The sequence below is a fragment of the Rhinoderma darwinii genome, chromosome 3 (assembly GCF_050947455.1).
Source record: "Rhinoderma darwinii isolate aRhiDar2 chromosome 3, aRhiDar2.hap1, whole genome shotgun sequence".
Lineage (NCBI taxonomy): Eukaryota > Metazoa > Chordata > Amphibia > Anura > Rhinodermatidae > Rhinoderma > Rhinoderma darwinii.
Genome location: NC_134689.1, coordinates 231,859,094 through 231,883,867, shown reverse-complemented (window position 1 = coordinate 231,883,867; position 24,774 = coordinate 231,859,094). Strand labels below are relative to the sequence as shown.

Sequence of the window (24,774 nt, the reverse complement as noted above, 5' to 3'; positions counted from 1 at the left end):
AGCGACGTTACTCAGTTCTGAAGTGGAATCCCTGACACCTTGGACGGGGATTCCGCTACAGGAGAAGTGAGTGACTACACTGTCCATATATGGACACAGTGACGACACTCATTTCTGAAGCGGAATCACCGACCTTGTGGCCGGGAATTCCGCTACAGAAGAAGTGAGTGACCAAACTGTCCATATATGGACACAGTGACGTCACTCACTTCTGAAGCGGAATTCCCGACCTGTGGCCGGGAATTCCTCTCCAGGAGAAGTCAGTGACTACACTGTCCATAGATGGACATTGAAGTCAGTGACTTCTCCTGGAAGGGGGGGGGGGGGATGGGTGCAACCTACAGGGGGCTGTGTGGCATTACCTACAGGGGACTTGGTGGCATTACATACAGGGAGCTGGGTGGCATTACATACAGGGGGCTGGGTGGCATTACATACAGGGGGCTGGGTGGCATTACCTGCCGGGGGCTGGGTGGCATTACCTGCAGAGGGCTGGGTGGCATTACCTGCAGAGGTCTGGGTGGCATTACATACAGGCGGCTGGGTGGCATTACCTGCAGGGGCTGGGTGGCATTACCTGCAGAGAGCTGGGTGGCATTACCTGCAGAGGGCTGGGTGGCATTACATACAGGGGGCTTGGTGGCATTACCTGCTGGGGGCTGGGTGGCATTACCTGCAGAGGGCTGGGTGGCATTACCTGCAGGGGGCTGGGTGGCATTACCTGCAGGTTGCTGGGTGGCATTACCTACAGGGGGCTGGGTGGCATTACCTACCAGGGGGCTGGGTGGCATTACCTACCAGGGGGGCTGTGGCATTATCTACAGAGGGCTGTGTGGCAACAAATTTAAATTCAAATCATCCGATTTTAAAATTGACAGGGAAAAAAACGGATGCAAAACGGGTCAAAATCGGCCTTTAAAAACGGCAACACGGCCCGGAACGGAAGCAAAACAGATGCAAACCGGCCGGGAAAAACGTCCCAAAATGGACGTTTTTATCGGCCGACACTCGGACCCGATCGTATGAATGAGGCTTTAAACACTGTGTTTTCCTTGGAAATGTAACATTTGCTATGAGGACATTCACCCAATGAAAATGTTAGTGTGCTAGGGTTTTAGATACCTATTTGAGTTGTCTAACCTTCTATGTTCAGTCTAATCTCTGCCTTTTAGTTTCTTCTGAACATCTGATAGATGGGTTACCTCTGCAAACCGTATGAAACACAAGTTTCAAAGGTTCTTTAGATAGAGTAAGCTACATATCAACCCGGCTTTCTCACGGAACAACATTAATATAGCAGGTTGTACATCCCAAAACATTGTTGTTAGTATTCTGCCCTCGAAGATTGCCATGCCACAAGCTTCCCACTGCCTTTTGATTTATTTATTTCTTGAAATCAAATGACAGCAGAATCCCGAAAGACAAAACATACTTCAATTCTAACGCCTTCTCTGCACAAATCCAGACTGTAAAAGAAGTAATCTATTCTATATGCTTGGGAGTGGTTTGTAGATTTAGAGGGAACACATGCCATTGCCTAAAAATATTTTGTTCATGCTTAGTTTTTCAGTCTCATCATGGTTTACACAAGTTCAGTAATGTAGGGCTGCCAGCTCTGCTGACATGTCTGTTTTAGTAAATACTTGTAATCCCTATGATATAAAAATACTGGAGTATCTTTTATTTTAGAAATGTGCATTATGCCTCTGTTATTCCTCTTGTAAATGTATGAATGCATTGACAGGGCGTCACCATTCCTTTGGTCAATAGGGTGTGTCCCTGCACCATCTGTTGCTGTTAGCACTGATTGGACAGTGTCTGGTATTTAGGGACACACTCCATTGACAGGTGGAATGGTAATGCCTAGTTGTCAAATTATTCCTACATTTCCGTGAGGAATAACAGAGGAATGGTACAACTCAATGTTCTAAGAAAATATGCTCCAGAATTGATATTTTATGGGAAATGCACGTATTTAATAACACAGACAAATCAGGATACTGACAGGGGCTCTTTATAGGTTTGTAAAGACTGGTTGGCATACTTTAAAGGGATTGTCTGGGTTTATATATATAGAGCTTATTCATTGCATTATGCTGAAAATGTATTTCTTATATAGATGCAACAAATTTGTACCGATCATATTCTACAGGCACAGATGCCTTGCTTGTTTGGTGGAGTCACCAATGGGTTCATTATCACCAGTGATAAGTATTACTTGGAGCTAGAGATGAGCGAATTTCCTGAAACTCATTTTGGGACAGATTCGGTCAAATCAGCGTCCATCAGCGTTTTCTAACGTAATGCACTGCGCCTGTGCTAGTTTGCTGGTGTTCAAGTGCAGATGAAAGCTTTATATAATACTTTCATCTGCGCTTGTGTAGATGCAGTGTATTACAGAAGGAGACAATGATGGACAGTGTCGTGTCACGGGCCTCTCCATCGGCAGCCATTTTTTGGGCAGGAGCGGAGGGGTTGTCCAAGGAGGAAACTAGGATAATCAGGGCTGCGGTGCTTCAATATGAAATAAAGTGAAGCAGACCTTCTAAACTCAGTATATTAGTAAGTGCCATACAGTACATCTCCCTTATCTACTGTTTCAACAATATAAATAACGGAAACAACGCCTGCGATTCACGCACGCGTACCCCAAAGTTTCGGATTTTGCCATATATAAAATTTTGGGGAAATTCAGACCGAATTCAATTTGTGTAGAATCAATTTGCTCATCCCTACTTATAGCATCTTACATAAGCCGATTTTACAGATGTTTTGGCTGCAACTCCTCGCCCAAAGATCTAGTATCTAGGATGAAGCCAGTTCGGGTCATTAAACCCATGGTCGGGCCATGGTTGGCGGCCATAATACAGGCACAAGAGTGCACCTTTATTTTGCTTATGTGAAATTGGCTATATGCTCTAACTTAAGGGGGCCTGTCACATGTTTGCCAATAGTCCCAATTTTGGCAGGACAAGCCTGCAAAGCAGACCACAAAATGACTGGGGTTCATGCAAATTTGCACGAAAAGTGGACATTTCCAACAATTTGGGTCCCGATTTGGGGGATTTAAATGTTGATACTGTAAGTATGCTGTTGTTGTGACAAATTTCCTTCAGGTGTATCAGTGTACATGTTTTATATTTTGCTGCTGCACTTATAGACTAGCAAATACCCAAACTTTATATTAGCTGTACCGAATATTGAATTTTGTCCTTTCAATAACAGGGCTTATTGTCTAGTCTAATCGTTTTGAATGTAAACTTATATGAGCAGTATTTTGTTACTGGTCTGTTAGAAACTGTTTTTGAAATTAAAGTTGTATTTTTTTTATGCTTTTATGCCTGTTTTGTACTAGATATATAAAACCACTGTAGATTATTGTGCTATATAAATGAATCAATTAATTAAAGTGGTTGTGGTCAGAGGGGTCCCTCCACAATAAGCAGATCAAGAAGTGTGCCACTATTCAGACCACCAGCAATCAGCAAGTGTTCAATTTATCTGCAGTGCCACCACAGTGGAAAAGAGGCGTTACGCAGAAAATTACAAAATATCAATGCGGTTTAGTTAGACATGTTAAATACTATTGCTAATTTCCTTTTACATTTAATTAATTTGTAATGCAATAATAACTTTGTATTTCTTTTCTCTGTTTTGTACAGCTCATAACAATTGCTGATGATTTCTGTGGTTTGGACATGAATGCCCCACTGGGAGTATCTGAAATGGTTCGAGGGTACCCTGTCTTTACAGAGGATCGGGACAGGATGACTTCCGTTATAGCCTATGTATATAAAAACCATTCACTTGCATTTGTGGGGACCAAAAGTGGAAAACTCAAAAAGGTAGGATTGTTATATGCTTTTAATCAGTTATAGTGTATGATATTAAATAATATTTGCCAGTAAATTAAAAATGACAAGAAATCATACGGAACAATGTGTACACATCTAGTTAGATATCCCATAGCACAGTTGCAAGTTACAGATGTAATAGATAATTCAATAATAGCCAGTAATATTGTATATAATATATGACTCAGGGCTATGGCAATGACATACTACAGCCATGTGACTATTAATAATTGGGGTCGCATCTGAGTTTTCATTTGCTGAGTCATGTATAAGAGACACATGACTGCAGTAAAGCATCACATATCTACTTGTTAATCCAGCATTAGAGTATAGTAGTCACAAGGATGAGGAGGACAGTTTATGCATATTTTATAAAAACAGCATGTGATTTCACAAGAAGAGCATTTGAACAAGAAATTGCTTGCTTTGCCCAAATGATAGCATGTAAATGTCTGTGCAAATGGTTTCTTGTACGCCACAACGCTGGATGTCTCTGATTTATTTGTGACCTACTTTTGGTACAAATCGTCATAACCGTAACTGTAATAAACCGAGACCTGCTGTCTAATGAGCTACTCCCTGTCATAATGGGTATTTCTTCTGCCTCACAAATAAGAGGAAAAAAAAGAATTTTCTCTGCTGCTTCTCTCCTGTATATACAATGTTTTTTCTTTCAACTGTTGTCACTTAATTTCACACTAAAGGGAAAAATACATCAGTGAAGCGTTTTTGTGCCAATTTAAAGTCTAATGTGACGAGGAGCAGTATATGTAATGTGTTTCTGTACTGTTATTCCTCCCACGTTTATTCTGCAAAGAATACGAGGCTTTTATGAATTCTGTTATAAAGGAAATTGTTTTGCTGTCTATGGCAACTAACTAGATATATGTTTTAATTATTTAAATCACTTCCTGGGAAATTAGGTTTAGGTTTGGGGGTTAATCAATCCGTCTGTCCTGAACTGCTAAATCACACATTTGACTATATACGGGCTTGCGTGCCTTTCTAAAATAAAGAATTAAAAAAATTGGTTGGTTTTCTTCATTTTGTTGTGTCCTACAAGGAGGAACAATAATACAGTTAAATTTCTATAATCTGATAACCCAGAAGGTCTGATAATCTGGTTCTTATTTCCAGAACGGTACTGCAATATAATATGAAATTTCAAAAGACCAGAAGTAGGAGACTGAGCTGAGACAACCAAACGTTCCAGTAGCATATTGCGTGTTATCCGGAGAACATAAACATTGGGTTACCAAGTGCATAATTACACATAAAAACTATTCTGAATTTACTTGGTTTGTTATTTTTGCTCTGAAATGGCAGTCAATACACTGGTCACGTGATCGCTTCAGTCTGTAGTTTACCGCTTCCTGATGACGCGCCGACACGGCTACACGTGACCTTTGCCTGCGGCCTACTTCCCTCAGTGTCGGTGCATCATCGAACATGTGATCAAAAGGGGCTGACGCTGCTACCAATCGTTTACTAACCCAGCCCAATTTAGGAATTTAGCATTGCGCCTGTGAAGACTGTAATTGTGGACGTCACTTATAGTTTAGTCTCCAGCACATTCTGTATATGCTCTTTAACTCATAAGCTGCAGCAAAACACTGAAAGTAGCGTGGAAGATTTATTAGGAGAAGTGATGGGGGAGCCTGTGATAAGAGGTGTAGGCAGACTTGGGGCAGAACTATTCAGGAGGACAAGCAGAGGGATGTGGTGGGCACAGATTAGTGTGCAGAGAGGCCAGCAAAGCGCATGATGGGACATGTAGGAAAAGACCGAAAGAACAGCATGCAGTCCCGCCTACAACCCAGGAGTCTGACAGCGTTTGTGGAGCAATATGGATGGTATGGTACGGAAATAATAATTTATTTTTTAATGAGGAAATCATAGAATTACATTGGAGAACAAGTTCTATGTGTTTGGGTATTTTTCTTTTTTTATTATTGGTGCCATCAGAAAACCCCTTTAATATATTATTTAGAGATTCTGTCCTAAAGGTTCTCCAACTTGACAGTTGAGTTTTATATACTTTTCTAAGACTGTCCAATAATACTGAATATATAAGAATCCATCAGGCCCTATCCATTCAGTATTAAAGGAATTTCACTGTATGATAGTTTCATTTGGTTTCAAGGTAATTGGTATGTATTGTAGCGCTATAGTCATCTGCATTATATAAAATAATAAAATATTTCAGGCCATACAAAAGGTATCTGCTGTGATGCATATGATGGAGATATTGCAGTCACATATTGGCCCTGATGCTTAACGGAGAGCAAAGGCCTCTCTGCCTCATCAGTAATATAGTATATAGTAGTACTATCAATGGCATCTAGCAGATGAGGGGGCCATGGTATTGTTTTTATGCAAATGTTAATGTAAAATCAGTTTTTTCCAGCAGCATGAAAGAAAAATCAAGAAATTTGGTGATAAAGACTTAATAAAAGTAGCAAAAAGCTTACCATACTGGTCTTCAGTACTATGCATAGTGTTAGGAAATGTCTCATATTGAACCAATTATGAAAAACGTACGTTATAAAAGTTTTGGTGCTTCAAAGGAAATCCATTAGCATTTGAAGGTAGAAAGACGATTTCAGGATAATAGACCACTTGTCATATGTGATAAGAGATGTTGACGCGTAGGGAATGTTACAAGTAGGCTGTTCAGAATCACACTATAAAGGTTAATTGACTTTGTAAAAGTGAATCATATCTCAGCAGAAACCACAAGGGTGTTTGGATGGGAAGCAGTTATGACTTAATGTTACAAATCCATAATGTCCAATTTATAACCAGTCAGGTGCATGCATCTCTTTATTCTTGGTTTAGATATTGCCTAGGCCTAAATACCAAAGGCATTCTATGTAGCTTATGAAGGACTGGGAGCATCGGGTTCCCAATGGGCAATTAAACCAAAGCAAGACCCCCCCTCTCCACCGGGTACTGCAGCATTAAAAAAAGCAACAACGAAAAAAAACAAGAACAAACCATCTGGAGGGTCATCTTGCACTTTGAATCTTGCTAGAGAGTGGGGGAGCCTTTCATGCCTGTAATGGGAAGATGTGATATGTAAACCAGTTCAAGAAAACATGGGCTTTGGTTTTGATATTATTTGTTATTGGTCCTTCTCCACATTATACTATACTCTTAATACTCTAGACTTATATTTATACAGAATAACAGGGGTACTTTACTCTTTTTACTAAACTTCCCTGGGTCTACTGTCAGCTGAAGTTCTGAGCTGAACTGCAACAGTAAATATGTTGTCTTGTTAACATTTTGCAAACGTTGTAGAACTATTTACATCAAGATTATTATTTTTTCTGTAGGAAAGTCAGACCAGAACCATAAATTAATTAAAACCCAAGACCTCTAAACTCATTCAGACCCTAAATCAGATCCCTAAAATTAACTCAAACCCCAGACCAAACCCCTAAACTTATTCAAACTGCAGCCCAGACAAAAATAAATAAAATTAAAATATATACTTACCACTCTAGGGTCTTTTTCACTTCCAGGTCCACCGCACACAACATCCAACACAAGCCAGCATCAACACCTTATATACATCACTGCACCCGACAAAACATTGGGTGCGGTGGCGCACACAAGGAGTTGATGCTGGCTTGTGAAGGACATTTTGTGCAGTGGCTCATACAGGGTGTTGATGCTGGCTAGTGTCAGACGTTGTGTGCAGTGGCGCATCCTAGGTGTTGATGCTGGCTAGTGTCGGACATTGTGTGCAGTGGCGCATACTAGGTGTTGATGCTGGCTACTGTCGGACGTTGTGTGCAGTGGCGCATACTAGGTGTTAATGCTGGCTAGCGTTGGATGTTGTGTGCAGTGACGCATACAGGGTGTTTATGCTGGCTAGTGTCGGACATTGTGCACAGTGGCACATACAAGGTGTTGATGCTAGCTAGTGTCGGATGTTGTGTGCAGTTACACTTGAAAGTGAGGAAGACCCGGGAGCGGTAAGTATATTTGGAGTATGCTTAAAGGTAGGCTGGCTAGCCTCAGGACCTTGTGTGCTGTGCCACAGCGATATTTCCGCCACCAGACCTGCCCTTACATTAGAATTGGAGAATACATTGCCCTCCTCTAAAGCTTCTATGGTGGATGGTCTGCAGGGTTCGGACAGTTGGCATCCCCGTTCTAGATTCGGACTGTGGTCTGACCAGTTGAGTAGGGCAACCTGTGTTGAGTAGGGCAACTTGTCAATGAGTATCCATCTGTACAAAATCTGAATTACCCGTGATCTTTTCCATCTCTTTTCATTCGACTTGGTTTTATGTTTATGAGTTACAGTTCTTGTCCATCTAGCTGGATAAGAGACAGTTAACCTGCCAGCATGAAACTAAATATGATGAAAGAATAGGACGCAAATTATGCTAGAATACATGTATAAAGCATAAATTATGGTTTTTTTTAAACAGGCAGGTTGCTTGCAAATGGGGTTATAGAAGTCCACGTTCTTTAACAACCACAAAAAAAGAGAGTCAAAAATAGCATAAAATAAAAGGTTGAGTCCCTATGCTCAGCATTGCAATGTGCTTGAAATCTTACACATAGTTGATAGCCCCTTGTACTTACATATGAAAACTGCTGCAATGTTCAAAGCCTTGGCTGGAGTCCACACTATTATATATTGTTTTTCAATCCGGAGTTCATTGAATTCTAACAAAGGGCATTGATTAGGCAAAGGACAAAGTGCAAACTACTGAAGGCAGCAATGTATGCTTTCAGGTGTTCGGGAACAACTTTTACCATAAAAATAACAGCCACCACAAATACTGTTCAGCATATGTCAGGGCTCATGTATCAACCAGTCTATGTCAAAAACATAGCACATAGATGGCGATCTTAGCTATAAATATTAATTGTTCCCTTTTTATTAAAGGGGTTATTGTCCCACAATAAAATATTAAATTACTTTGTTAGATTGCACAAAACATGACAATGTTCTAATTGGAATCTTTTTCACAAAAGGCTCCTGAATCTAGGTAATGTTGTTACATACTTGTTATGGCGCCTCCTGGTGTTCTTTTGATTCTTTCCCAGAGCATCCACCTAATGTATTCAGTGCAGGTGGGAAATAGCCGCTTCTAGGTCGGAGATTTATAATGGCTGGCCTGCACAATGGCGGGAATCACTGCTCAGTCCCACCGCCATAAAAAGGTCGGCGTGCTGGGACTGAGCTACTGAGCATGTGTGACCACCTGCACTGGACACATTAGGTGGGCGGATAGGGAATTAAAAAAACGCTAGGGGGTGCCGTAACATGTATATTATAGCATTATTTAGACAAAGGAGCATTTTTTTTAAAATGATACCAATTGAAAATGTGTTATGTTTTGCTGTAACAGGGAAATTACATTTTTAAAAACACTAATATTTTTGTCATTTATGCCGAAAAGTGGGCTTCATGTACAACAGGGGTTGAAAGAATTAGTCAGTAGTAGTTAGTCACCATGAGTGCCTGAATAATAGTCCTGAAGTGTGGATTATATTTATGATACCTCTACTAATCACTGACCACCCCTTGCCAATTTTACACTTCGTAAGTTAATACTAATTCTAGCTAAAACATTTTTGAATATTCTAGTTATTTTTTTCTTTTTTATATGTACCATCTATATCTAAGGTGCTACATCAAACATATAAAGTGTAGCTGGTTATGCAGTCAGGTCATTTGAACTTTATTTGAAGAAGTGATAACTAGATTTTTGGTAATGTGTTGATTCATGTTTCTGTTTCATTTCTAGCACTTTCATTGTAAAGGCTCTTTTACACCAGTCGACAATAGGCCGGTGCAGCGAGCGCGATCAACGAGACATCATTGATCGGCGCTCGTTTGCTCCTGTCACACGGAGCTATGGATGGGGACGAGCGGTCGTTACTCCGATCTCTCGTCCCCATCCATTATTAACATGTCGACAGCGCGTCTCCCTGTTTACACAGGGAGATGTGCTGCCGACAGCGATAATCTTTTACTTTTTTAAAACTATATGACCAGCAGATGATCGAGCGTTTGCTCGTTCATCTGCTGATCGCTGCCCTGTTTACACAGGGCAATTATTGGCAACGACGTTCTATGATCGTTCGTCTGCACGATAATCGCCCAGTTTAAAAGGGCCTCAATTTAACAAGGTACATGTAACATTGATTTCAGCAATACAAAAAAAAAAGAAAAGACAATGTTGGCTAAGTATAAAATGATGCAAAATTGTAACCCTATAACTACTGTATAAAAACATCAGTATTTAATGGGCATTTCCACCTAAAATCAAATATTACCTAAAAATATAAGTCCTTGGTTTGTCCTCTGCTGTCAAATTGTTAAAGATATTCGATAGTCTAGACAAATATTCTACAATTTTGCAATTTACTTGCTTTAAAAATTGGTGCTTTTTGGGGAGCTTACTTATTTCTACACACGTGATCACCCATACAGCTTACAACATGGATGAGCTGGGTACATAGATCTACATGAGCAGTGTACATAGAGCTTTATTATCTGTAAACTCATCCGTGCAGTATGCTACAAGGGTGAGCATGTGTAAAGCAGCACACAGGCTCCAAATCCCAATATCTGAATTCAGGCTCCGAATTTTTAAAGTGTGTACATTTCTAAATTTTAGAACAGCTTTCATTAAAATGAAATAAATAGGAGTTTGAAAAAAAATAAATGGTGGACCACCCATGTGGGTTCTGTAATGGCACCCATAATGGTTGCCACCCAGCCTTTATTTTGTATTTTTGTGTTCCACTAACTACATTGTGCACTCATTTGATTTCAATCATCGCCCTAGTGCAACTTTTTAATTATTTAGATGTAGGTCAGAAAACACGTGTGTAATAATATAATAATATGGAGACCTATGTATATGTAAATGTCCACTTTGCAAATCACAAAAAGTACAAAAGTACACAACTAATGAAGTTCTAACAATGTACTAGTGTGTTTCACTGCAATAGTATCAGTACAACCCTTAGGAGTTTTATAGGCAGGCAAGCTAGGAGAGGGCTTAGAAGTCTCCTGCTAACAACTTTCATGGAGCTGTCATCCACAAGGTGCCACATGGGAGCTGTGAAAGGTGTAGGATTTCTAAGTGACTATATATTCAGGAATCAAGCAGTGCACTTCAATAGGCAGGGATCACGGTGTGTCTCCGCAATTAGCTGCAACCTACAATCTTGTTCTGACAAATTAGAGCATTTTCATGAGCTCATTTTTTACACACTGTCAATCCTGTAGAATAAGCTGGGGGTGGATAAAGACATGGACGTTCTATAGTATTCTCGCTATCGTTCACAGAAACCTTTCTATACATAAATAAAAGAGGCATAGAATGCAATATGTGAGCTTGTGATAGAGACCACAGATACAGTGGCAGTGACTTCATTATGTTTTTTCAAGATATAATGTAAGCATATTAAAATGTACAATCAGATTCTCACATTAATAAAGGCTGCTTATGAAAAACGGCAGGGTTTTCTAGTTCCGCAGCTGCCCACAGTGTGAAGGTTTTTATAATTGTTCCTTAATATAATTGAATGCAGTCTCTTAGAAACAGTATATGTGCAGATTCAAACCAGCGTGTTGTTGAATATTTGCCAGCATTTCACTGTGTCATTATGTTTTAAAATGTATTATGGTACATTTGCAGGTTACCAATGATCCTATAAATGTGAATATCAACTTGAAAGGACAGCAGAATATACACATTGGACATTGTTTGATCCCACAATGCGCCAAGATAATGATTGATTAACCGAAAGCTGCTTCTGTCTTCTCAGATTGCTTCTACATAGCGCTCAATGAGTGCTGTGTGCAGAATAGAGGCAGTGCCGCTGTCTCTACTGGTCCCGGTGATCATGTGACTAGTCAAATGATAGCCGGGATGCCGTTATTGGCAGGCTGCCACTGAGTCTAACTTAACCCAGCACAGCCCTATTAGTGATAAGAGTCACTCTAAGAGGGCTGATTTCCCCTGTAACTGGGGCACACCATAATAATAATAAAAAAAGTTAAATAAAGTGCAAAAAAAGTAATAATAATTACACATAAAATACCCACAGAACCCCCCCCCCCCCGCAAATAATTTTCCCCTGACCCAATTACCCTAAAATAGACATATAATTTATCAAAATGTATGGTAGGATGTGTATAAAAATGATAAAAAAAAGAAACCTACATTTTCTATGAAAAAACATCTAAAAAATCACGTCGCTAGCCCAACAAATAAAAAAAGTTATAGCCGCTTAACTAACGTGCGCTAAAAATGGCTAGACGGTGTCTGGTCCTGAAGGCTCAAAATAGCCCAGTCCTGAACCATATATATATGTATATATATATATATATATATATATATATATATATATATATATATATATATATATATATATATATATATATACAGTGAAGGAAATAAGTATTTGATCCCTTGCTGATTTTGTAAGTTTGCCCACTGTCAAAGACATGAACAGTCTAGAATTTTTAATCTAGGTTAATTTTACCAGTGAGAGATAGATTATATAAAAAAAAAACTGAAAATCACATTGTCAAAATTATATATATTTATTTGCATTGTGCACAGAGAAATAAGTATTTGATCCCTTTGGCAAACAAGACTTAATACTTGGTGGCAAAACCCTTGTTGGCAAGCACAGCAGTCAGACGTTTTTTGTAGTTGATGATGAGGTTTGCACACATGTTAGATGGAATTTTGGCCCACTCCTCTTTTGCAGATCATCTGTAAATCATTAAGATTTCAAGGCTGTCGCTTGGCAACTTGGATCTTCAGCTCCCTCCATAAGTTTTCGATGGGATTAAGGTCTGGAGACTGGCTAGGCCACTCCATGACCTTAATGTGCTTCTTTTTGAGCCACTCCTTTGTTGCCTTGGCTGTATGTTTCGGGTCATTGTCCTGCTGGAAGACCCAGCCACGAGCCATTTTTAATGTCCTGGTGGAGGGAAGAAGGTTGTCACTCAGGATTTGACGGTACATGGCTCCATCAATTTTCCCATTGATGCGGTGAAGTAGTCCTGTGCCCTTAGCAGAGAAACACCCCCAAAACATAATGTTTCCACCTCCATGCTTGACAGTGGGGACGGTGTTCTTTGGGTCATAGGCAGCATTTCTCTTCCTCCAAACACGGCGAGTTGAGTTAATGCTAAAGAGCTCAATTTTAGTCTCATCTGACCACAGCACCTTCTCCCAATCACTCTCAGAATCATCCAGATGTTCATTTGCAAACTTCAGACGGGCCTGTACATCTGCCTTCTTGAGCAGGGGGACCTTGCGGGCACTGCAGGATTTTAATCCATTACGACGTAATGTGTTACCAATGGTTTTCTTGGTGACTGTGGTCCCAGCTGCCTTGAGATCATTAACAAGTTCCCCCCCGTGTAGTTTTCGGCTGAGCTCTCACCTTCCTCAGGATCAAGGATACCCCACGAGGTGAGATTTTGCATGGAGCCCCAGATCGATATCGATTGACCGTCATTTTGTATGTCTTCCATTTTCTTACTATTGCACCAACAGTTGTCTCCTTCTCACCCAGCGTCTTACTTATGGTTTTGTAGCCCATTCCAGCCTTGTGCAGGTCTATGATCTTGTCCCTGACATCCTTAGAAAGCTCTTTGGTCTTGCCCATGTTGTAGAGGTTAGAGTCAGACTGATTAATTGAGTCTGTGGACAGGAGTCTTTTATACGGGTGACCATTTAAGTCAGCTGTCTATAATGCAGGCACCAAGTTGATTTGGAGCGTGTAACTGGTCTGGAGGAGGCTGAACTCTTAGTGGTTGGCAGGGGATCAAATACTTATTTCTCTGTGCACAATGCAAATAAATATATATAATTTTGACTATGTGATTTTCTGTTTTTTTTTAAATATAATCTATCTCTCACTGGTAAAATTAACCTAGCCTAAAAATTCTAGACTGTTCATGTCTTTGACAGTGGGCAAACTTACAAAATCAGCAAGGGATCAAATACTTATTTCCTTCACTGTATGTATATACATACATATAAATATATATATATATATATATATATATATATATATATATATATATATATATATATATATATATATATATATATATATCTCCTAGATAGGTGCAGGTTGGTTTCAATCAGATGCAATCGAACTGCAGTCTGGAAAGTTATTAATGGGCTATGGTGATGCTGGTTATGTACCCCTCAATGATCATTATGTATTGTCTGTGAGTTTAAAAAATTAAAGTAGCTGCAGAAACAAAACCTTCCTTGTTAATCTCCTGCCGCTCCAGCATCGATGCTCCAGTGGTCCCTGCCATTTGCATATATGAGGGTTCAACCAGACATGGCAGTTTTTGCAGTGTCCTTGCCACAGGTTTCAGCCTTTGGATTGTAAAGGCTGAAATCTGCAGTGAAAAGCCGCTTTTTCTTCACCACAGACTGAGCTATTTTCCACGCTGTTGTTTTCCGCAACGTCTGCACTAAGTAAACTAAAAAGCTAAAGAAACCAAAGAAAGAAAAGTCTGCTGTGGATTTTCACTACGGCATGTACGCAGAATTCCACAGCAAATCCGCCATGTCTGAACGTGCCTTTAGTCTTCAACACCAACCGAAAGCCTCATTCTCTGCTAGGAGCTGAGCAGTATAAGCCACAAAGTGGGTACAGGTGCCTAGGAGATCGACCTCCCCTTTCAACCTTGTTCCTTCTACAAACTGCAGCCATACATGGAAGTGTCTAGTGCTAAATTTTTCCGAAAGACTTCTAATGGACTATATTGCAGGGAGAATTGCCATTACCCTAAAAATTATTTGGGACTGGATATATGCTTCAAAGGTAGGGGTTAAATAATTTAAACATTTTATATGACCAATAAGCAGATGAATCTACCGTATCCGCTTGTGAGTTCGGAGAATCTGCAGTTGCTGTTTATGGGAGTACATGTCATCTGGACTGCAGTTTTTTTTTGTAGAATTTAAAAACGAATGAACAGATACTGTCTCTGGAAATACCTGAATTACCTTGTCATCTGGACTGCAGCTTCTGTTGGTTGATCGTAAAAATGTGTGAGAAGCCTCATGACTTGGCTGAAAAACATCTGCTTATATCTTATTAAAAAGCTTTGATGAAGGCCAAGTTTTTTTTTCCAGGTTTCTACAACTAAAATATAAATTGTGAGTTTTGCCTGAGGCTAGAGATCTCCAAGAAGATCCATAAAGTTTCACTGACCACCATCAAGTTCATTGTACTGAACGATCGGTAATATCCCATTGAGCAGAACAAAGATCAAATAATAGAAATATGATAACAGAAAGTATAATCTCATACACTACAATTCTCACCTCATTCAATAACTATTACCACTGTATTAAATAGATTCTTAGTATACAGATGTAGACACATTTATCTTGACTTTTATCGCATTCATTCCAGTGTCAGGAAACTTAAACGTAACTTTTCAATGGCTATTTAATGGCTTTTGTTGCGTGATATCACGTTGCAGCAAGTTATCAGAGTTGAGATAAACTTGACTACATCTGTACACACAAACTGTCAATACTATCCACTTCATCCTTCCAAGAGTAAACAGGCCAAAGTAACATTCAAGAGTCAGATCCATGGTAACAATGTCTGTCTTGTTGGGCAGTCAGTTCAATGTTTTTCCGCCTATCCAACTTCTATGGCGATCCAATTTAGCTTTCTTGCTCTAACCAGAAGACCTTAGTAATGTTCATGGGTTTTTATAGCGGGGAATCACAGTGTGGAGATGATGTTCACTATGTGTATTCCCTGTGGTGTTACAGAGGTCCCTTAACAAGTTTCTAGCTATGCGTTCCATAGCCACCTAGGACGGGGAAGGAGGAGGGATAACCCTTTAGCTGCTGGGGCACTCTTCTGCGTGATCTCCACATACTCCTGGGAAAGTTTAGTTAAAGAACAATTTCAGGTGGGACTTTTCTTTAGGAGAGAATGCCACAATTTCTATTTATTCTAATTTAGAAATGATACAAAGTGGAAAATGAGCTTTGAAAACACAACATCTTTTTCTACCTCAGACATAACAGTTAAACAGAGTCTATATCCTCCCAATAGACTATCATTAGCATATTTGATTAAACTTCATACTTATCAGCGAGTTGGAATAGCACAAAGACAGAGATAAAACGCCTGTGTCCCAGAGCTTGCTGTGTCTTCTTATCCGTTGATCTGTTTATCCTTGGCTTACTATTGACTTTCTCATCTGCATCATCCTTGCATTTATTTTATTCTTTATCAGTTTTACTGTTTTTCTAATGAGCTATATGCTTCCTATGCATTGGTAAGAATGACTTTTTTATATGTACAGGATATTGATAAATAAAAAATTGCCTCTCCGTGCTACCACCAGCAGCAAAAACAAGATAACGTTTTGCACAGTAATTAGAAAAACGACATTAACACAAAATCACCAAATATAGAATAATATGCTGATTAAAAAATGGCTCCAATATCCTCATAGTATTGCTTATTTGTCAGGACGCTATATAGGTTGCTAAGTATGTTGTGTATATTACTGTAGTGTTATATAACTTATGTATTCATTGTTAAGGTGGAGCTCCATCTTATATCCACTGTAATGTATATTGCTGTATTAAGAAATTTCATAAATGACAAATTTCTCATTGCCTTTCAAAAGATACGTTCGGAGAGAAACCAGCAGGAATTTGAAGACAAGTGTCAGAGAGAAATCAATGTATTCAAGGGAATAATGTAGGATCAGAGTAAGTTAACTTTATAGGTAATAATGTAAGCCCCAATATTACATGGATTTAGACGGCTATTAAGGGTCAGGATTGGCACCTTGGAAGGGCATTACATCAGAATATAACACTACTGTTTTGAAATCAGGGGGTCGGTGTACTTATTTCCTTTATAAATGTTAAAGCCTCTTAAAAGTTTCAGGTTAGAAAATGTTTAATCGGTGCTTGGAAATGAGCTCCAGGTCAGATTTATATAGTGTAGCAGTGCATGGAGGTAAAAGCCAAGCTGTAGACACATGTACTATCTATCAGATTCTTCTAATGACAACTTTTGTGAATGTGTGAAGCTGTGGAAATATTTATCAGCTGACACGAGAAGGTGTTGACACGGACTCACAGCCGTTAAATCTGCCTTTTCTCTATTGTCTACTGTTACTACATGCAGAGTACAGTATATGGGACACTCATTGGTATATAAAGAAGTCAAATCTCTCATTTCTTTAAAGAGCATGCTCTCTTCCTTTAAATATTTTAGAAATGTAAATTGTCATGAGCTCGACCATTTCTGTGTATCCCATTCAGTTCTCCGGAGAGTGACTGCACATTGATTACCCCCACTGATCATGGTTATGTTGTATCTATAATGTTATGCTATAAAACATAATCTGCAGAAAACCTCTTTATGTATTCAGCCTGAGATTTAAAGAGACTCTGTCACCACATTATAAGTGCCCTATCTCCTACATAAAGAGATCGGCGCTATAATGCAGGTAACAGCAGTGCTTTTTATTTTTAAAAAAACGATCTATTTTCACCACGTTATTGCGATTTTAGGCGTGTTTTACTATTGACCAAGTGGGCGTTGTACAGAGGAGTGTATGACGCTGACCAATCAGTGAGCAATCAGCCTCATACACTCCTCTCCATTCATTTACTCAGCGCATAGGGATCCTGCTAGATCAGTATGTGCTGTCTTATACTGATATATTAACGTTACTGAAGTGTTTAGACAGTGACTAGACATTCCTTCTTGCCAGGACGGGATGTCTATTCACAATCCCTTCATTTCGTTAACGTTTCTGTGGTACTTACAGCAGAGCAAGTGTAATCTCGCGAGATCTCGCTGTAAATGACAAGTTACAGCGAGATTACGGTTTGCTCTGCTGTAAGTACCACACAAACGTTACCGAAGTGTCGGGATTGTGAATCGACATCCAGTCCTGGCTGGAAGGAATGTCTATTCACTGTCTAAACACTTCAGTAACGTTAATGTGTCAGTATAAGACAGCACATTGTGATCTAGCAGTATCCCTATGCGCTGAGTAAATGAATGGAGAGGAGTGTATGAGGCTGATTGCTCACTGATTGGTCAGCGTCATACACTCCTCTGTACAACGCCCACTTGGTCAATAGTAAAACACGCCCAGTTGTCCATTAAGAAACTCATTAGCATAAAGCTAAGATTGCTAATAACATGGTGAAAATAGATCGTTTTTTTTAAATAAAAAGCACTGCTGTCACCTACATTACAGTGCCGATCTCATTATGTAGGAGATAGGGCACTTATAACCTGGTGACAGAGCTTCTTTAAAGGGGTTTTCCCATCAGTGACATTTATGACATATCCACAGGAAATGCCATAAATGTCAGATAGATGTGGGTCCCACCTCAAACACAGCCCCTAAACCCTGTTCTACTGCTCCGTGTTCTCGCTGAAGCGTGTGATTTCCAACCATGTTAGATGGAAAAAGCTTAGCTCGTTGAGCTACGCTGTTTCCGTAACTCCTATAGTAGGGAATGGCAGTTACGGAAACCTGTGTAACTTTTTAGGGGGCCCGGCTCTAGAGATAGGTATGGGTCCCATAGGTGGGACCTGCATCTATCTGACATTTATGGCATATCCTGTGGATATGTCATAAATGTCCCTAATAGTAAAACCTTTGTCTTGTGTTTTTATTTCCTTCAAACCTGACAATGTTAAGTTTTACTCTCGCAATGATACAGTACAGCATATTTGTCCGTAAAGTTCAGTGCTTTTATGTACAAATGGGAGCATAGAAATAATTCAAGTGTTAAAACATCACAAAAAAGCATTTACAGTGGAGGATTGGAAAGATTCAGTGTACTGGATTTATTGTCACTCATAATTACTAGCCATTAAGGCAACTAAAGGCTTCATTGTGGTATTAAATATTACTTTGATTTCTTCTCTGCAGTATAACCTTGACATCTGTCAGTGTTCCTGCAGGAGATAAGAAATAACATTTCAGGGTAAGGTAAAGAATTTGCCCTCACTAAGAAGAGAAGGTTAAAAGTATTGTACAATCACATTGCACGAAGACAATGCGTTTCTTTCTGACTGAATGACTGTTGGCAGATGTTCCTTTAGCACTACGCTATTGCTACAATAGAAATCCATTGTTTTTCGTTTTTCACACATCAACTCTTGGGAGCAACCATAGCCATCTAGAAGAAAGTCTTGCTTTGTAAAGCCAGAGCCAAGCTCCTGATCACAACTTTACTGCTTTTCTTAAAGAAGAAAAGAACGAATGGCCCAGCACCCCCATACAGTGCAAATCAGATTAGAGGGAATGGTATGAAACAGCAGACCTTCTGCAGGGTGTGGGAACAGAGAGACCTATCACCCTATTAGATAGGGCTAATAGATCAGATGTCAGTTGGGCTGAGGAGCGTGCCATGGTAGAATTGCACTTAAACTTATTAGTGGCAGTGGTGACCGGATCACATGCTGCCAGTAGGCAGATGGTAAAACACAAGTCTAATTCACAATGACATTTTAGTGGTTTTATAAATGACTGTTGTTTGTGACTTTATGATTTTTAAAGTTCTAGATTTAAATTGTATATTTTCAAGTTGTTTAAAATCAATCGTTATTGAGTATTTATATTTGTTTGCCCACATTAGTCCATAATTCCTGAAATCTTTATTTTGAGGAATAAAATAAAATGTTGGTCCCGTTTTAGTTTTCTAAAAGCGCATTACATACTCCAGGGATTGTAGATGTGGCCAGTATTCCCTTTCCTCAGGTTGACTTTTGCTTTGCAGTGTTTGTTCGTGTTCCAAACACATTACATTGGGAATATCTTGCATAGATTTTGAGCAGGCATTCATGTGAGCCACCATGCTCACGCCACATATTTTTTTACGCTGTGAACTCTGTCAGATATTATTTTGAAAGTTACGTTTTTTTAATCCCTATGACCATATTGTACCATCAGAGTTTCTTCTTATGATGTTGAGGTCCCAATCTAGAACAGTTCATGTATAATTATATGACCAGTCATCTACCTAACCATTATTGGTTTGTCAAAGCCACTTGAGATCACCAAGAGTGCACGATGAATGAAGAAGTGTGCAGCATCTTCTTGTTTGTTGGGCTTACCCATGTTTAATTAAAATTATAGTTGAATTTTGGCTTTCTAATAACAGGAGTTTATGATTTCCATACATGGCAAGTCCGTAAATTTAAGCATGCCCAGTAGTCTTACGGTGATATTACACGGCCCAACGTAGCAGTGTAAACGAGCGCCGATCAATGAGACAGCTCGTTGATCGGTGCTCTTTTGCTCATTTCACAAGGAGCTAGTATGGGGACGAGCGGTCGTTACTGTAATCCCCATACATTTTTATCTTGTCGGCAGGACATCTCCCTGTTTCTACAGGGGGATGTGCTGCTGACAACAAAAATAGTTTCGGCATTTAAAACGATGCAATCAGCCGATGAACAAGTATTTGCTCATTCATCGGCTGATCGTTGCCCTGTTTACACAGGGAAATGATCAGGAACGAGTATTCTGTGAACGCTCGTTTGCCTGATAATTGGCCAGTATAAAAGGACCTTTAGCCTGATAAAGGGCTATAAATATAATGACCAGATGACCAGTCAGTCAGGAAGCTTCTGCAGGCCAAATGTTTGTAGATGGTGACATCAGATTACTAAAGTTAATGCTGAAAAATTTTGCACCATACTGGAGCTGATATCTATGTGGGTCACTAAAACTTCTACTACACTTAGCGCTTCATAGTCATAGATAAAGAATTGATACTAAATATTAGAGTATTTACTGAATCCAAAGCTCTCATCGTATTGTCGATATGTGTTTGTGCTTTCCCATCTTTGAAATTGTAGATCCTAATACGAGCTTCCAAATTTAAGGAGAGGGCTACAATTGTATTCTGCATCACTCATAGAAGTCTGGCCTACATGACGTTGTTTTCCAAGCCGTTGAACTTCATCTAATGAGAAATACATGCACTCTCCTGAGAGGTTACAGGAAAGGCCAGCAGAAATCTCTTTTATATTAATTTTTGCACCTTTCTGATGAAATCTAATTAAAGCTATGACCTAGTCATTTGGAAATCTCTTTGTGTTTGCTCCTCTTGTCATATTGATGAGGAAAGCATGGATATACCAGGGCAGGGATTAGTTCTGTGCTGGAGACTCCAAAATACTCCAGACACACAATCAATGGCCCCGGTGCTCTATCTGTTGTCTGGGATTTTATCTTTAGATGGTAGATCACACACCTTAGGAGACACTGGCAAGAAATAAAATCCTGTCTGTGTGCGCAAAAGTCAATATCCAACATCTCTGTGGCAGCGTTATGCCAACAAAGGGAATCTTATACCCAAATACTTCTGAAATTCTTCATATTTGTGTTATCAAAGATGGAAGAATTGGTTCTTCATTAATCCCATTCCCATCAATTTTATTAACCCTGTAAGTAAATATTTCTTCAAATGTTGCACGAAATTCTTTATCATTTTAATCATGAATTAGGATATACCTTTCCATGCCATTTTTACTTTACATTCCTCGAGATGATAACGTATGCCTCCTCTTCATTCACTTGTCTTGTCTTCAGTCAGCTTCTTCCCTCTTGCCATTTTGTCAGCATAATATGCTTTCTGAAACATGTAATTCTTTGCTCAAACATGACATTGATTCGTGCTTTATGTTAAAGTGCAGTTTCCCTTGACAATAAATATTTGACGGAAGCAAAGAGACGCATCTGCAGAGGCTGAAGTCTGTAACCTAAACAGTCTTATGCATTCTCGGTAGCAGCTTACACAAAAGAGATGGATTAAAAAATGGGTAAATAAGAACAAAATGTTGTGAAATATCACATCTCTTCTCATATGTAACTAAAGTTCAATAACATTTTGTCAGCAGTGCCCCCCCCCCATCCATCGGGATAGAAATGACATCCCGAGCTTTTTCAGGCTTCTCATAAATTAGGTTAGGTGCTAGGAGATTCATGTCAACCCAAACCCCATACAGTCACATCTGTGCTAGCTCCTGCAGCAATGGCTAATAAAATCCATCATGGTTATGTTTTAACCTCCTGCCCCTGATATATCTCACAATAGAGCTCACCGGAGCTTATAATAATCGTATAAAATCTTCAGTATGTAAAAGAAAAAAAGAAAGAATGAAATAATGTTGAAGCAGATCAAATTGCTTGTTTTATGTTTCAAGTGGAGGTTTTATTGTAGCACTTTGGGAAGGACAGACTATTTCACTTAACAGCATATTAATCTGGACCTGGACTTTTTGTTTAGAATATAAACGGAGGACGGTATTTTTAATTGCGCATATCACACGTGATCATATGGGTAATGTAGAAGGTGGAATGTACAAATTCTATCATAGTTTGTTTAATATATTTATTTGTAAGTGTGTTTATTTGTTTAGTTTATTTCTTTGCTGTGTTTACGTTTGCGTTTGATGATAATGTAGTGCAGTTTGGTTTATACATTATAACTTTATAAAAGTTTATACAGCAAGAGGTTATGAATATCAAGTGTTATCACGATACATAGGAGAAACTGTTAAACAGCAACATTTCTATCTATCTATCTATCTATCTATCTATCTATCTATCTATCTATCTATCTATCTATCTATCATCTATCTATCTATCTATCTATCTATCTATCTATCTATCTATCTATCTATCTATCTATCTATCTATCTATCTATCTATCTATTATCTATCATCTATCTATCTATCTATCTATCTATCTATCTATCTATCTATCTATCTATCTATCTATCTATCTATCTATCTATCTATCTATCTATCTATCTATCTATCTATCTATCATCTATCCATCCATCCATCCATCCATCCATCCATCCATCCATCTATCTATCTATCTATCTATCTATCTATCTATCTATCTATCTATCTATCTATCTATCTATCTATCTATCTATCTATCTATCTATCTATCTATTATCTATCATCTATCTATCTATCTATCTATCTATCTATCTATCTATCTATCTATCTATCTATCTATCTATCTATCTATCTATCTATCATCTATCCATCCATCCATCCATCCATCCATCCATCCATCCATCCATCCATCTATCTATCTATCTATCTATCTATCTATCTATCTATCTATCTATCTATCTATCTATCTCCCTCTCATTCTCCCTCTCATTCTCCCTCTCATTCTCCCTCTCATTCTCCCTCTCATTCTCCCCCCTCATTCTCCCTCTCATTCTCCCTCTCATTCTCCCTCTCATTCTCCCTCTCCCTCACTCTCTCTCTCTCTCTAACTTGCGATGAGTCTTTTACATCGATGTTTAGAATTTTTTGCCCACTCTGTAGAATTGTTTTAATTTGGCTAAATTGGAGGGTTTTAGAGCATGAGCTGCCTTGTGACAGCATCTCAACAGGATTCAAGTCAGGACTTTGACTCCAAAGCCACTCCAAAAACCATAATTTTGTTTCTTTTGTGCCATTCAGAGGTGGACCTGCTTGTGTGCTTCGAATCATTGTCCTGCAGCATAACCCAACGGTGCTTGAGGTTTAGGTCAGTAACTGACGGGTGGACATTCTCCTTCCGAATTTTCTGTTAGGGAGCAGAATTCATGGTTTCATCAATTATGACACGTTGTCCAGATCCTGTAGAAGCAAAGCAGCACCTGACCATCACACCACCACCACCACCACCACCATGTTTAACTGTAGGGAGGATGTTCTTATGGTGGAATGCTGTGTTAGCTTTACACTAGATGTCACAAGACCCATGTCTTCAAAAAAATTCCACTTTTGACTCATCAGTCCACCAAATATTATCCTAAAAGTCTTGGGGGTCATCTAGATTTTTGAGGCAAATACGAGACATGCCTCTGTGTTCTATTTAGTCAACAGTGGTTTGCATGTTACAACTCTGCAATGGATGCCATTTTTGCCCAGTGTCTTTTTTATTGTGGAATCATTTACATTGACCTTAACTGAGGCAAGGGAGGCCTGAAGTTATTTAAATGTTCATCTGGGTTCTTTTGTAACCTCCTGGATGAGTCATCCTGGTGAAATTTTGATAGGCCGGCCACTCTTGGGAAGGTTCACCACTGCTCCAAGTTTTCTCTATTTGTGTATAATGGCTCTCACTGTTGTTCGCTGGAGTCCCAGAGCCTTAGCAATGCCTTTTTAACCCTTTCCAGACTGGTAGATTTCAATGACTTTGTTTGGCCTCACGGTGCTGCCTGTTGAGACCTTCTAGCCTGCTTTACATTGCCAGACAGTTTCTAGTTCAGTCATGTCTAGATTCAACATGTCTGGCAGTAAACATGCCTGGTTGTGCCTAGTGAAATTGAACCCATTTATCCTTCAATAAATGAAATCATCATTTAAAAACAGCATTTTGTGTTCACAATTTATCTATCTATCTATCTATCTATCTATCTATCTATCTATCTATCTATCTATCTATCTATCTATCTCATATCTATCTATCTCATATCTATCTATCTATCTATCTATCTATCTATCTATCTATCTATCTATCTATCTATCTATCTATCTATCTATCTATCTATCTATCTATCTATCTATCTATCTATCATCTATCTATCTATCTATCTATCTATCTATCTATCTCATATCTATCTATCTATCTATCTATCTATCTATCTATCTATCTATCTATCTATCTATCTATCTATCTATCTATCTATCTATCTATCTATCTACTATCTATCTATCTATCTATCATCTATCTATCTATCTATCTATCTATCTATCTATCTATCTATCTATCTATCTATCTATCTATCTATCTATCTATCTATCTATCTATCTATCTATCTATCTATCATCTATCTATCTATCTATCTATCTATCTAT

The 24,774-nt window shown here is 38.9% G+C and overlaps 1 protein-coding gene across 1 annotated transcript in view; it reads left to right on the top strand.

Annotated features, from left to right (window-relative positions):
• Positions 1-24,774, top strand: part of PLXNA4 (plexin A4) — a 715,975-nt gene that overhangs the window by 105,735 nt on the left and 585,466 nt on the right. Inside the window, exon 3 of the mRNA XM_075857507.1 lies at positions 3,663-3,845. Within this exon, the coding sequence (XP_075713622.1) occupies positions 3,663-3,845 (183 nt within the window). The remainder of the gene's footprint in view (positions 1-3,662; positions 3,846-24,774) is intronic.